Source organism: Protopterus annectens, chromosome 13.part0, assembly GCF_019279795.1.
Source record: "Protopterus annectens isolate FY-2018-M chromosome 13.part0, PAN1.0, whole genome shotgun sequence".
Lineage (NCBI taxonomy): Eukaryota > Metazoa > Chordata > Ceratodontiformes > Protopteridae > Protopterus > Protopterus annectens.
Genome location: NC_056747.1, coordinates 333,071,404 through 333,084,230, shown reverse-complemented (window position 1 = coordinate 333,084,230; position 12,827 = coordinate 333,071,404). Strand labels below are relative to the sequence as shown.

General features: G+C 38.6%; 1 protein-coding gene across 1 annotated transcript in view; it reads right to left on the bottom strand.

Annotated features, from left to right (window-relative positions):
• Positions 1-7,982, bottom strand: part of REX1BD (required for excision 1-B domain containing) — a 156,289-nt gene extending 148,307 nt beyond the window's left edge. The window contains exon 1 of the mRNA XM_044053950.1: positions 7,856-7,982. Within this exon, the coding sequence (XP_043909885.1) occupies positions 7,856-7,858 (3 nt within the window). The 5' untranslated portion in view covers positions 7,859-7,982. The remainder of the gene's footprint in view (positions 1-7,855) is intronic.
• Between the last annotated feature and the right edge of the window lie 4,845 nt (positions 7,983-12,827).

Here is a 12,827-nt window from a genome sequence, read left to right as displayed (position 1 = left end):
GGTTTTAAACTTGGTCAAGTCTAAAAGAAGAGAGAGCCACTGTTGCCTTGGCCAGAAGGGCGTCACCACAGTGATCATGGGGATTCTTTCTGAATCTTTAGAAGTATCCTGGATATCAGAGGAAATGGTGGAAAAGTATACAGGAATATTCCATGGAAAAGGAAAGACATCTGTCTTCCAGGCCTTCTTGCATGGAGTAACGGAGCAGAATTTTGCTAGCCAATTGTTCTACCTGAGGATCTTCCCACAGATGGGTCAAATCTTGGAAGACCTTCTGACCTGGTTTCCATTCATGAGGGTCTGCCTTTATCCTGCTCAGCTTGTCTGCCACACAGTTTTTCTCTGATGGAATGTAGGAAGCCTGTAGAGTGAGTCTGTGCTGTAAAGCTATATCCAGTGTTAATAAGGTTTGCCTGCATAAGGGATAAGATCCAGTTCCCCCTTAGTTGTTTATGTACCACATCACTGTGGTACTGTCTGTAACAACTTGAAGTGGTCCTGGGGACCAGACATGATTCAGAGAGTTGAGTACCTTGATAAGGGCAAGCATCACTTGTATGTTTATGCACTTGTGTCTGTCTTTGTTGTCCCCAATATTTTGACTTGTATCCCTCTTTATACTGCTCTTCAGGCAAAATTTTGAGACATCTATGGTGACTGACTGCTTTGAAGTAGGAGTGGAGAAGGGAAGACCTGGATTAAGAGATATCCGATGTCTCTACCAAGTTATTTCTCTTCTCACAAATCCCAGAGCTGGAATCTGAAAAAATAATGGGAGCTGGTGCTGGGACCAAAAAGACTTCAAATACTACTGTATCTTTCTGTTGTGGAGTCTTGCCAGAAGTATGATGAGAATCATAGACACCTGAGACCCAGAATCATGATGTACTCCCTTGCAGTGACCAAATTCTGAGTGGAAAATCCCTGAAATAGCTCTAAATATAGATCTATTTTACCTGTGGAAGAAATGCTCTGTGTACTGAGGTATCTAGCGGACATCCCAGAAACACAATCCTGTGTGATGGAGTCAAAAAACACTTTTGATTATTATCTTAGAATCCAAACCTACATAGGAGATCTCTCACCCAAGTGACAGACACTAAAAAGACTCTGAAAAATGTGGATGCCTTCTAGCTTGCAGTGGGATATGACAGGAGCTAGACACTTTGTGAATACTCTTGTAGAAGTGCATAGCCAAAAGGGTAAGGTAGAGAACTAATAATGTGATCCAGATACATAAAACCCTTAAGAAACGCCTAAAATCTGGATGAACAGGAATGCGATAAGCATTTTTTTAAATCTAAGGTTACCAAAAAAATCAAAATGAGGAAGAAGGGGAAATAAATAGGTTGTGGAGTGAAAGCACTGTGAACTTGGGCACTGTCACACACTGATTTATCGGAAAAGGGTACAGAAATGGTCTCCAGGCATTTTCTTTTTTTGCACCAAGACATTCTTGAATAAAAACTTTTTCCCAACTGAGATGCAGGAATTGCTTATATTACTCCCCCCCCAGCAGCATGTATTATAATACAGGAAGGAATAGAAGGCTTTGGTCTGGTGGATGTGGAATAATTCCATGGGATGGATGAATTCTTCCCATTGCTATTTGTAACTTTGATGACTTAGCCCATTTATCTAAAACAATCTGTTATCAAGGAGAGAAATGGAGAGTCAGGCTTTCTGGAAGGGATAACAGACTGCCGGGGGGGGGGGGGGGGGCACATCCCTTATATAGGCATTCTACCTTATTTGACTATCCATTTTTCAGGGGAGGACCTACTTTCTTTTTAGGACCACCATGCCACTGCTTTTTAAATATCGGCGTAATAGCATTTTGCTAAGGCTGTTTATTTTGTTTCTTGTCAAAATCAGATGATGGAACAGAAAATCCTTTAGAAAATTTGGGTAAGGTAGACGAAAAATCTAAAAGATTCCCTGCATCAGCTTACCTCTCTCATCAGATTTTTTATATCTGCAACAGAGGGTCCAAAAACTAAAACTCTACCCAAAGGAGAATTACAATCTCACTTGGGATGTCATGAGAACACAAGTAGGTAAACATCTTCAACACAGTGCAAGCGGCAACAGCCCTGGATTTAGTATCTACAGGCTCTTGTACACACTTTAAACAATGAACAGTGAGCTGAGAAATCAAAGAAACAAAACCACACAAAGCAAATTTTTCCTTACAGGGGGAATTGGAGGTAAAACATTCCTCATACTTTCATAATTAGTCAAAATAACCTTTAACATATTTGCCTGACAATTCAAAATTCAAAAAATTAAAGCTGCAGAAGCATACACTTTTCCCCAAACGTATCAACTGTTTTACCATCCTTGACTGAAGTGGAAGGAATAGAATTAACAACATGCTTGGCAGCAGCTGAATTAACTAAAGCTATAGATGCTGGGTCAAGTCTGGGATGAGTGTACACAACTTTGAAAAACTAAGAAACTTTGTACATTCTGTCTGTGTTCTTAGGTAGGCTGGCTGAAAAGGAAAGAACAGCTTGTGACAAACATACTCTCCAATGCTGACAGCACAGGGGGATGGGTGGAGGGTCAAGGAATTCAATTTGTAACATACTGTATTTTCTGTCGGACTGAGAAACCTGTGTTCTCCCACACACCATCACATTCTGGAAATAGTCTCAGAGAAAGAGAACACTGCACAGGGAGATTTGGATACCATGCCATCTACCCTGAGTCTGAATCAGAAAGCTGAAGAGAAAAAATATCTGTACCATCATATTCCTCTCCAGATTCAGTTTCTTAAATCTTTCAGGAAAGGGGGAATCCCTTTTTGTTTTAACATAAACCACCTGAAATGAAGACTCAATAGCCTGTACAAAATACTAAGCCAGACTTTATCTTACTGCAGTCCAGTAGAATTGGTGCAGGAAATTATAAATGTGTAGTTTTCTGTTTCTTTTTGACAGGAAAGTTGTGGCAAATAGGATTATTAATAACAGAAGCAGCTTCCACGGGGATGAGTAAAACATTCTGGCTAATCAGGGGCACCTTCCTTGCCCCTTCTCTGAAGGCAAACAAGAGTGGCTTTCCCTTTCCACTGCCAGGCCCCTGACAGCCACAGAAGACGTGGCTAACCTCTGATCCATAGTGGCTGTATAGACAACAGCAAAGGGATCTGGAGAAAAATATGAGTGGTCTGAGGATCCAGCTTTGGGCAAAGCATAGTCACCCACCTGTGGTTGAGACAAATTGCTACCATGCTGTGGTGGCAAAAGCTGTTGAGTTAACAGTTTCTTTATGTGGCTTTAAGACAGACCAACTGTGGGACTGGTAGCTTGTTTGATGGTCAAGCCGAAAATGGTGCTCTTTTCCCAAAGGAACAAAGCGCAACATAATCCAGTAAAATTTAAAAAGTAGTTAAAAGTACCTTTTCTCAGTTAAACCACAATAAAAACCACTCTAATATACTTTATTAGCCCCCAAAAGTAATTTAAACATAGTTTCTTCAAAGAAAAAAAAACAGAATGTTTAAACTAACTTTTAGATTGCCAGTGACAGTGTGCTCATGCTTAAAAGTACAGTAACATCATGTAACAGTCAATAAAAACATGTATTCCTTGCTTAAAAATACTTTCCTAAACAGGAAAGTAAGTTTAAACAATAAAAATAATATGTGTAAGTTTTCTTCCCCTAAGGGAACATATCTGCACAGCAATGGAACAGACAAGCTGACCGTTGATCCTCAAAAGTCTTCAGAGGAGGTCTCTCCATTTGTAGTAATGCTTTGAAGGGCTTGGTGCTCAACCTGTCTTTTAGTCAGTTTAGCTCAAGCTGACTTAACAGTTTGGACATGTGGAAGGTGCCCTGAAGCTCTGGAACCTGTCCAGTTGTTATAGCCCTTGCAGGATATAACCAATATAGCTTGGGCTACTGATGCAATGATCAATATGGTGAACATCTCACCCATTCACTCAATAAATCATTTCAGATTCTTCTAAGGTGTCGCTCATTTCAGTTTACCCACTCACCTGTTTACTTAGTCACTCTCATATTCCTGTTGTTATCCACATGCTCAAGCTCACTCTCTGTCACTATCACATTACTGTACTCATTAATTCAAAAGTAAACCAACTAAAGCGCTTTCAGCCAATCTCATATTCCTATACCCATTCATCCACCTTATCTCACCCATTCACTGAGCAAGTCTCACCATCTTGTACCACTGCACAAACTCCAATCAATAACCCCTCCACACATTCAGCCGGTCACATTACTGTACCTACACAACCACTCTGAATCACTCAATTGCTGAGTCACTCTCAAGTAAATGTACCCAACTCTACCGTTCCATCACCCTCTCATTCCTGTATGTACTTTTGCACACACTCAGTTTACCTACTCATTTAAATCACTGTCATGTTACAATACCTGCACACTCACTCGATATCTTTCACATTCCTTTACAAACAGTTACTTAGTCACATTCTTGTTCCTCTAACCTGTGCAAACACTCTAAATCTCTTACTCATATTTATGTACCCATGCACCCACTCCTGCTCACCCACTCAGGTCATTCTCACATTTTTATTCCCCCTCTCCAACTCTGCCACTCACCCACTCTCATATTTCTGTTCCAAAGCAGAAATTCCAACTCACCCACTTACCCATTCAGTTGTATTCATATTCCCATAGACTTAAACCCACTACAACTCACTAATTTTTCCATTGCTGTACTGATGGAGTCGCTCAAACTCTTCTACCACTTGCTCAGTCAAATTTGTGTCCATGTGCCACTCCAAAATCTGCTTAATCACTTTTACTTAGTGACTCTGACATTCTTGTTCCCATGCATCCACTTCCTCTATCTCATTCACTCAGTAAATCGCTCTCACATATGTATGCACATGCACCAGATCCCAATCACCTACATGACACAGTCTTTCACTTTCATATTCTTGTGACTGTACACCTGCTATAACTCATCCACTTATGCAATGTCACATTGCGGTACCAATCACCTACTTCAATATAAAATCTAGTCATGCTTACATTCTTGTGTCCATCTGCCTGCTCAAGTTTTACATGCAAAGTCATTCTCTTCCTCTAGTACACTTGCACTCATTCACATCATCTGTTTAGTCAGTCATTGTCAGAGTCCTGTACACCTGTAACCATTCTGACTTACCCATTCACTGGTTCTTCACTGCTAAACTTCTGCACTAATCAACACGTCAGATTCCTGCGCCCATATCTGCACAGACATACACAAACCCAATTACTGACATTCATTCTTTCTGAAACATTCTCGCATTTTTAAACTAAATTGTTTGAACACAAAATCACTTGCCTTCTCTCAAATTTCTGTACCCATGCACACATCGATTAATTTCTTGTTGCAATTTCGCACCAAACATTTTCACTCCTTCTCACATGCCAGTTGTCTGCAGCCTGTTACTCACTTAAGTGTTACACATGAGATGGAAACACAAGTAGTGTGCATGAGTTTAAATGTCCAAGTCTGGATTTCGGACTCACCTGAGGAGCTAGCAGTGAATGATGGCAGAGACTGCCCTCATATTGAAGAACTGTCAGTGACAAGTCTAACTGCACCCATGCCCACCTCTCACACAGTTTTATTTCTACACTTAGAATCATGCTACTCTATTGACATCTTTATTTGTGACAGCTAAAAGTCAGACAATGTTTCGCCAAAAGTTCTTTTGGTAAATCTTAAGAGTAAATCATTTTTGGTAAGGAGGCAAACCCCCTCCACCCCCATTACCCCCTGAACTTAAATATACATAAGCAGAGTTCGCAGACCACCAAAACTACCATTGATCTACTGACAGGCTCCTCACTCATCCACTCACTGTCACAGCAGTGCATTCTTTCAGTTAGTTACTATCATATTTCTGACACCATATACCTAGCCATTCCTCTACATTCACATGTATATACACTCGCACCCAATCAGTCACAAACTGTCATATTCCTTCAGTCATGTAACTAACCATTCACTCACTACAGGTTGGATGAAAGTGCTAAATTCTGTGAGAAAAAATAAATTTTTCCACCTATCACTGTCATTGGGTTTTTTTTGATGTTTGGATGTGGTTTGTTTCCATCTGTGTTCCTTTTTGTGTTGCATCAGAGGAGTTACTGAATTCCACAGCCACATGACTTCTTATGTCCACGTCTATGGCAACCCATTCATGGGACTAGATAAAGAACGGCCTGCAAGACCTCTGCTATGAGAAACCTGATCTGTTATCTGTGAGGCCACAATAATCAAGAACTTCATCATCCTAAACTTTATAAGTTTGCATCATAGTTCTCCTTGGGAAGAAAGTGACACTAACAGGTTTGTAGTTGCTTTGCTCCTTCTTAGACCATCCTCAGTATGAGGGTATCCCTACTGCCATCCAGTAGTTTTAAATCAGCCAGATAGCTGGTTACAGCCAGTTAATCACAAAGTCCCACTGACAACATTTTAAGTACTAAGTGTGACAGCTTGTCTTCATTTGTGTTTTATCTCCCCAAATTCCTTCTCTGTATCCTTTGTCACTCCCATTGCTGTCCCTTTATCCACCATTATCCCACATTCCTATACGAGCAACCTATCTTTCAATTGTTCTATTTATGGTGAAGCATATAACTCCTTTATTATTTTTGTCCTTTTTTTCCACTCTCATAGTTCCCTCCCCCTTTACATTACTGAAATGTCCTGCTACTTCCTCCAGTATTGAAGTGTTTTTGAAAGGTAGTATAAATTATTTTTTTTATTTCATCGCTGCCTTTGGTTATTCTTTAGTGTTATTTTGTACATATATCTACAGGCGTGTGTGTCTTTACTGTTGTGAAGATGTCTTCCAGTATTCCTTAGTATAGTTCAAAAAAATGTACATATTTTCACTAAGTCACATATGGATGGCATTCCTGCAACCAACAAATCACTCACGTCTGGCCAGTTCCACTCAGGGATTCAATTGTTGCTTACTCCCACACTTCTCTACTCATAAGTATTCACCTTCTACCACATACCTGCAGCTGACTTGGTACATACAAACAGTCAGTGTCACATCGCTGCACCCAAGAAGTAGGTCACTTCCTGTCACACTTTAGCATTTATACATTCAGTTACTTATCCACACACTCAGTCATAACTCTGTTCCTGCATCCATGTTCATAATCAGTCACTAACTCCATAAATTGCTGCACTCATAGCTACAAGGACTTTTAGTTTCTTGGCACTGGTTATCAAAGGTTAGTGGAGACTGCAAGACACTTATCCAGTATATGTAAAGCATGCTTTGCACTAAAGTACAATTTAACACACAGTAAATTCATTCAGTTACGGTCTTCAAATAGGCACAGTGGTGAAAAAAAATCTAATCATTCTTAAGCATGCATTTATGGTAAACATTTTTGCATAAACCTGTATCTACTCTGAGTACGAGTAACTTCTCCATTTTAAGACATAACTTTATATACTAGACAACTATGCACATGACACAGAATATACCAAGCTGTTCTTTGTGTGGAGAAAAAAATGTTTTATCAAGTGGAACTAGCTATTTTCAAAAATGAAAGGCTCACATTCTGACAGCAACCACTGCCCTTTTGGTGTCTCTAGAACTGAGCTTTTATTTACTCTAAATTATTTTTACTTCAATTTTTTTAACTCTACGGAAATGTACTGTTTTATTCAGGCAGAGTACAATTAAGTATAAGAACACTGCTTTGCCTCTAGTTCTTAACAGCTGCTATAAGTTCTGAAAAAAAAGCTAAAACAAGTCATGCCGTCTGCCTGCATTAAGTGCATCTAGCATTCCCCCTCCCTTTTACATTTTTTTAAATTTCTTGTGAGTTTTCTACTCACCATCTCAGAACAAAGCCAGTCACAATGGACACAATAAGAAAATCATGTTCCAGAAAACTCTATGTACCTTACGCAGAAAATACAAAGCTATAACTGTCATGTGGTTCAAAACTGTCTAAATCACTGAGGATCAAGTGCAGTACAGACTGTCCTTGATACAGAAAGCTAACATTTCTGAACACAATTGCACCATCTACAGGCCTGATGATGTACTTTTCTTCTAAAGAGTTTTATACATCTTTTTTTTTTATTTTAAAACAAAGCAATAATCATTTAAATAATAATTACAATCTCATGAAACTTTGTACATCCTATTTACAAAGTCCATAACAAAATTCAAAACATTTCTAATATAATTAATACTTGTCTAGTAAGCTTTGTAATTTTCCCAAGCTAATACTTTGTGTGTCACAGTTTTAGTTCTCATTCTTATAGTATTTCATTACTAGATACTGATTTTGCTAAACAGATAATTCATTATTGAATGAGATAGTAGGATTCGTTTTCCAGTTTTTTGTAAAGTTTTTTCTAGGTATTGCTAAAATAGTCTAAAGAAGAGGTACTTGTGATACTGGAATCATTGAGTTTTGTACATCTTTATGGCCTGTTTCCTCTCCATGCTTCGGTAAACCATAGTCTTTAGACAATAAGGCCTGTGACCCATTCTTGTTCAAGATGTTTCTGAGGGAAAAAAGGGACAACATAGCACTTATCTTCAGCCATGGTTAAAGTTCCACCATAGTTACTTAAATGGAAAGTGTGCATTGTAGGTACTAAAGTGATTCACTTTACTGCATCCTTTGGAGGTAAAGTTTCAGGGCTGGGATAGAAATTAGAGCTTTAGGGTCAGGGTTAAACATACAGTTTTAGAGTCAGGATTAAGAACGGAGATATGGTTTTAGGGTCTGCATTTTAAGGCTAGGGTTTGGGGTAGAGTTTTAGGAATAGGGATAGGTACTGAGTTTTAGTGTTAAATTTACAATTTTAGGTTTGGGATAAATTTTTTAGCATTAAGGATAGGATTAGAGTTTATGGTTAAGGATACAGCTGCAGTTAGGGTTTCTGAATTTAAAAAGCACTGATTACCAATTGAGATCTGCATGGCAGCTATAAATAACCAATGCCCAAAGTTCTACATTTTCAGTATTTTCATTGACTTTACACACCAGACTGACTACAGTATAAGCATGAAATTTGTGCCACTTTTTTCACAATCTTTGGAACCTTCTGGTTCTGGTCTCAGATGCCATTCTTTCTGTCTCGAGAAAGCTATTCTGACACTGCCCTACTAGTCAAAAGTTTTTTTCCAGTAAAGTTATCTCACACACACACACACATACAGAACCCCTCCAGACACACACACACACACACACACACATACACATATGCAGAAACATGCACCCAAACAAACACAGAGAGACACACACGCACACATAGGGCTTTACCCCATCTGCATCCTGCAACTAAGAGCTGAGGAGCAAAAAAAAAAAAAAAACCTGTTCTCCAATTTGGTGATCACTCCTCTCCAAAGAAGGTGGAACACCAGGGCCTATGCATCCCAACCCTCATCTCTAAGTCAGAAGCCATATTGTCATGAAATGCTGAAGCAAGCACTTCAGTTTTGAGCAGAAAAGCAGTATTTGAAATAATTTGTGGAAATTAATGCAAGTACCTGTTACTCTTTGCTTCTAGGACAGCTGGCCCTTTGCCCAACATAACTATTCACACACGCACACACACACGCACAGACACATACAACACACACACACACACACACACACACACACACACACACACACACACACACACACACACACACACACACACTCTTTCTGGCTTTTATGTCCTTTATAGCACAGCATCAAATCAACAGGAAATGCAAGCCTCAACACACTTTCACCAAGTATATTCAAGTAAGCTGCCAACTTGTTACTTTCAGCAGTATTGAAAAGGTTGTACAAAATCACAGTGTGTTAAAAAGGCTACTGTTGTTTAGAACTAGCTAGCTCCAACTATTTCATATCCCAGGAAAAAGAAGATTAACGTGGAAAAACTTCAAAGCATAACAAATCCAGTTAAGAAAAGGTAAAAAATGTGGACTTAACTAAAGTACAAATGTATAAACAAAATGACAGAAAAAGACCAGCTGGCCATCTATTCCACAAAATGCCACAGCAGTTCACCAAATCTTACAGTCTACAACCAAACTTAGTGGGAAATGTTACATTTGTACTATTTTTTCACTGAAAAACACCTTTTGGTCTCAGTCATGAAATGCTTTCCCTCAAGCTGCCATTGCTGTCCCCAGCACACATAATACTTTCTTGCCTTTTTATTTTCACTCTTTTTTACTACTGCATTAAAGTCCTGCAGATTCCAATCATGATCCCATTACTTGTCACCTTTGTGTTGTGTAATCCTGACTTCTCAGGCTGTCATTACAGCTCAATACAAGAGTTCCCGTACTGTGCTGTACTGGTACACAAAACAGCATCATGCTCATCCTCAGGAAGATTGTCCAGAAATGTGCATGGTACTCCAACTAAGACCTGAGAAAAGACCTACAGAGTAATAATTAATAGGATTTCTACCCTTCCAGACAACCCCTCCCTTACACACACACACACACACACACACACACACACACACACACACACACACACACACACACACGCGCGCGCGCACGCACTCCTGCAGATTTGTTTGCTGTCATCACCACTGCCATTCTGCAGTAAACTGAGTCATCTAGGTCCAGTCATCACACAAGATCATTAGCTGTTTCTTACTCTCCACACATACCCTCCAACTTAAATGATACTATGATACTTCTGGGATCTTTCTCCTAAAATGCTACCCCTTACATCTCTTGACAATAATTCTGAGTTGGCAATCAGTCACTGACAGGGCTCAACGATATATTCCTTTCTTCCTCTGAAGCCACAGTTAGAATCTTGAAGTCCTCAGCAAATGCAGCCATATAAACTTTAATTCCATTACTGAAACATGGCATAAAAATTCCATATTATAGTGGTTATGCCACAGACATCTTTAACAACTTACTGGTGATTCCCTCTCAAACGTCTTTGCCCTCCCTTCTCCCAAGTTATCACCCTGCAAGCTCTTTTTTCAGCAAATTCATTATCCAGATTATAACTTTATTACCTTTTCCAGTCGTACTTTCCTTCAGGAGCTCTCTGTGCAGCACAAAGTACTTGATAACCCCCTCCCCCAGTACATCCAGCCATCTTCTCACTATGTTTCTTTGTCACTTTGTCATCATATCTCTCAAACTGCAGACACTTAAAAATAGGAACAAAGTCCATTGAAAAGTACGTACATCCAGTTAAAAATCTAAACATATAATTAGCATAAAATCTGAGTACCAAATAGCACAGAGCTCTTCCCACTTACATATGAATGTAGGATGCTACTCATAAACACATTTAAAAAATGTGAGTGACAAAAATGGTCTGAAAAATATAAGCACATTGTCAAAGAGACAATGTAAAATCTGCATACATTAATGAACAGTATTGCAAAATTTTACTACAGAAGACCATTTATTTTTTGCTACTGAAAAAGGGAGGTGTAAGATGTGTGTCCTCTTTATTTAAATTATTGCTGATGCTAGTATGTTGGTCATGTAGTGGGGTTTTCTATGTAATAGACAGTTTCAAAAATCATGTGTGATGAGGTGGATTCAGAAAATTGTTTGAAGGGTTAAATCAAGCCTGAAAATAAGAACATACCTTCAAAAACAGCTACATCATGTGCAGAGTTAAATCAGGCCTGAAAGTAGGAATGTTCCTCCAAAATAGGTATAAATGAAAGGTCTGCCTGTCATATAACTGGCACATAGTCACATGATAAGGTAGTTTCCCACTACAGTCTTGCTGCCTTTCAAACTTAAGTTCCTACTCTTTCTTAAATCATGCAGTTTCCTATCTCTCGACTTCATCACTTTACTTCCCTTTGTCAACATTTTGACTTTTATTACTTCATCCTTAGTAAAATTACAATTATTCCAACATGGACTGCCATTCCCTGCCTCAATCCGTAAACAATGTGGCACGATATTCTTGTGTGCCATTGTAATGACACAGTATAACTGTTCACCTCTTCTACCTTCTTAGCTTCCTCCATATTCTACCATATACTCAAGGGTTACAAATTAATTTTTCTACTTTATTTATTCTACACAGCTAAAAAACTCAACACTACTTCACATTCCTCTCAAGTGCTCTGATTTAGCACAAATTTGTGATTTTTGCCTTCAGATTTTGCCTTGTTCTTTCTAAATTTAATAATAGTTTAAAAAGTTAGAACTCTTTAAGAGAATACACATTATTTACTAGCCAAACTAAGCATGTACAAAGACCCCACTGCCATTCTTTTAACTATCATAGATATAAACACTTTATAATCATGGTTTAAAATTGAAATGGGTCTATATGAAACTGGGTCTGAAGGGTCTTTACCCTCTTTGGGAAAAAGTAGCCACCACAGCTTTTTTTTCCCAAAATGCTGGTGCCCCTCCCCTTTAAAATACTATTAAACAAAATTTTCCAGATCAATTACAGGCTAAAAAGAGTCTAGTATTGAAGGCCTGCTACTCAAAAAATAAGAAATTCCTCCTATAACCATCTACTATGATTTTAAAGACCAGTGACACTTGGGATTATAGTACTTTATTTGTTTCACCATTCCTTATATATATTTTTTATAACTAGCACTGACAAACTTCAGAGATTTTGTTTGCATCTTTTTGACCCCAAATATACATCAAAGCTGATCATTACCATCTAATTTTCATTCTTTGGGAAGATAACTCTATGCTTTTCATTAATTTTATGATTTACTTTTCTTTTTTTTCACTGACCCTGTAAACCAAATCCCAATCCCCTTATGTCTCATGAACTTCTACACACTGCCTCTCATGCCTTTTAATCCCTTTTAAGACTTCTGAACTGTG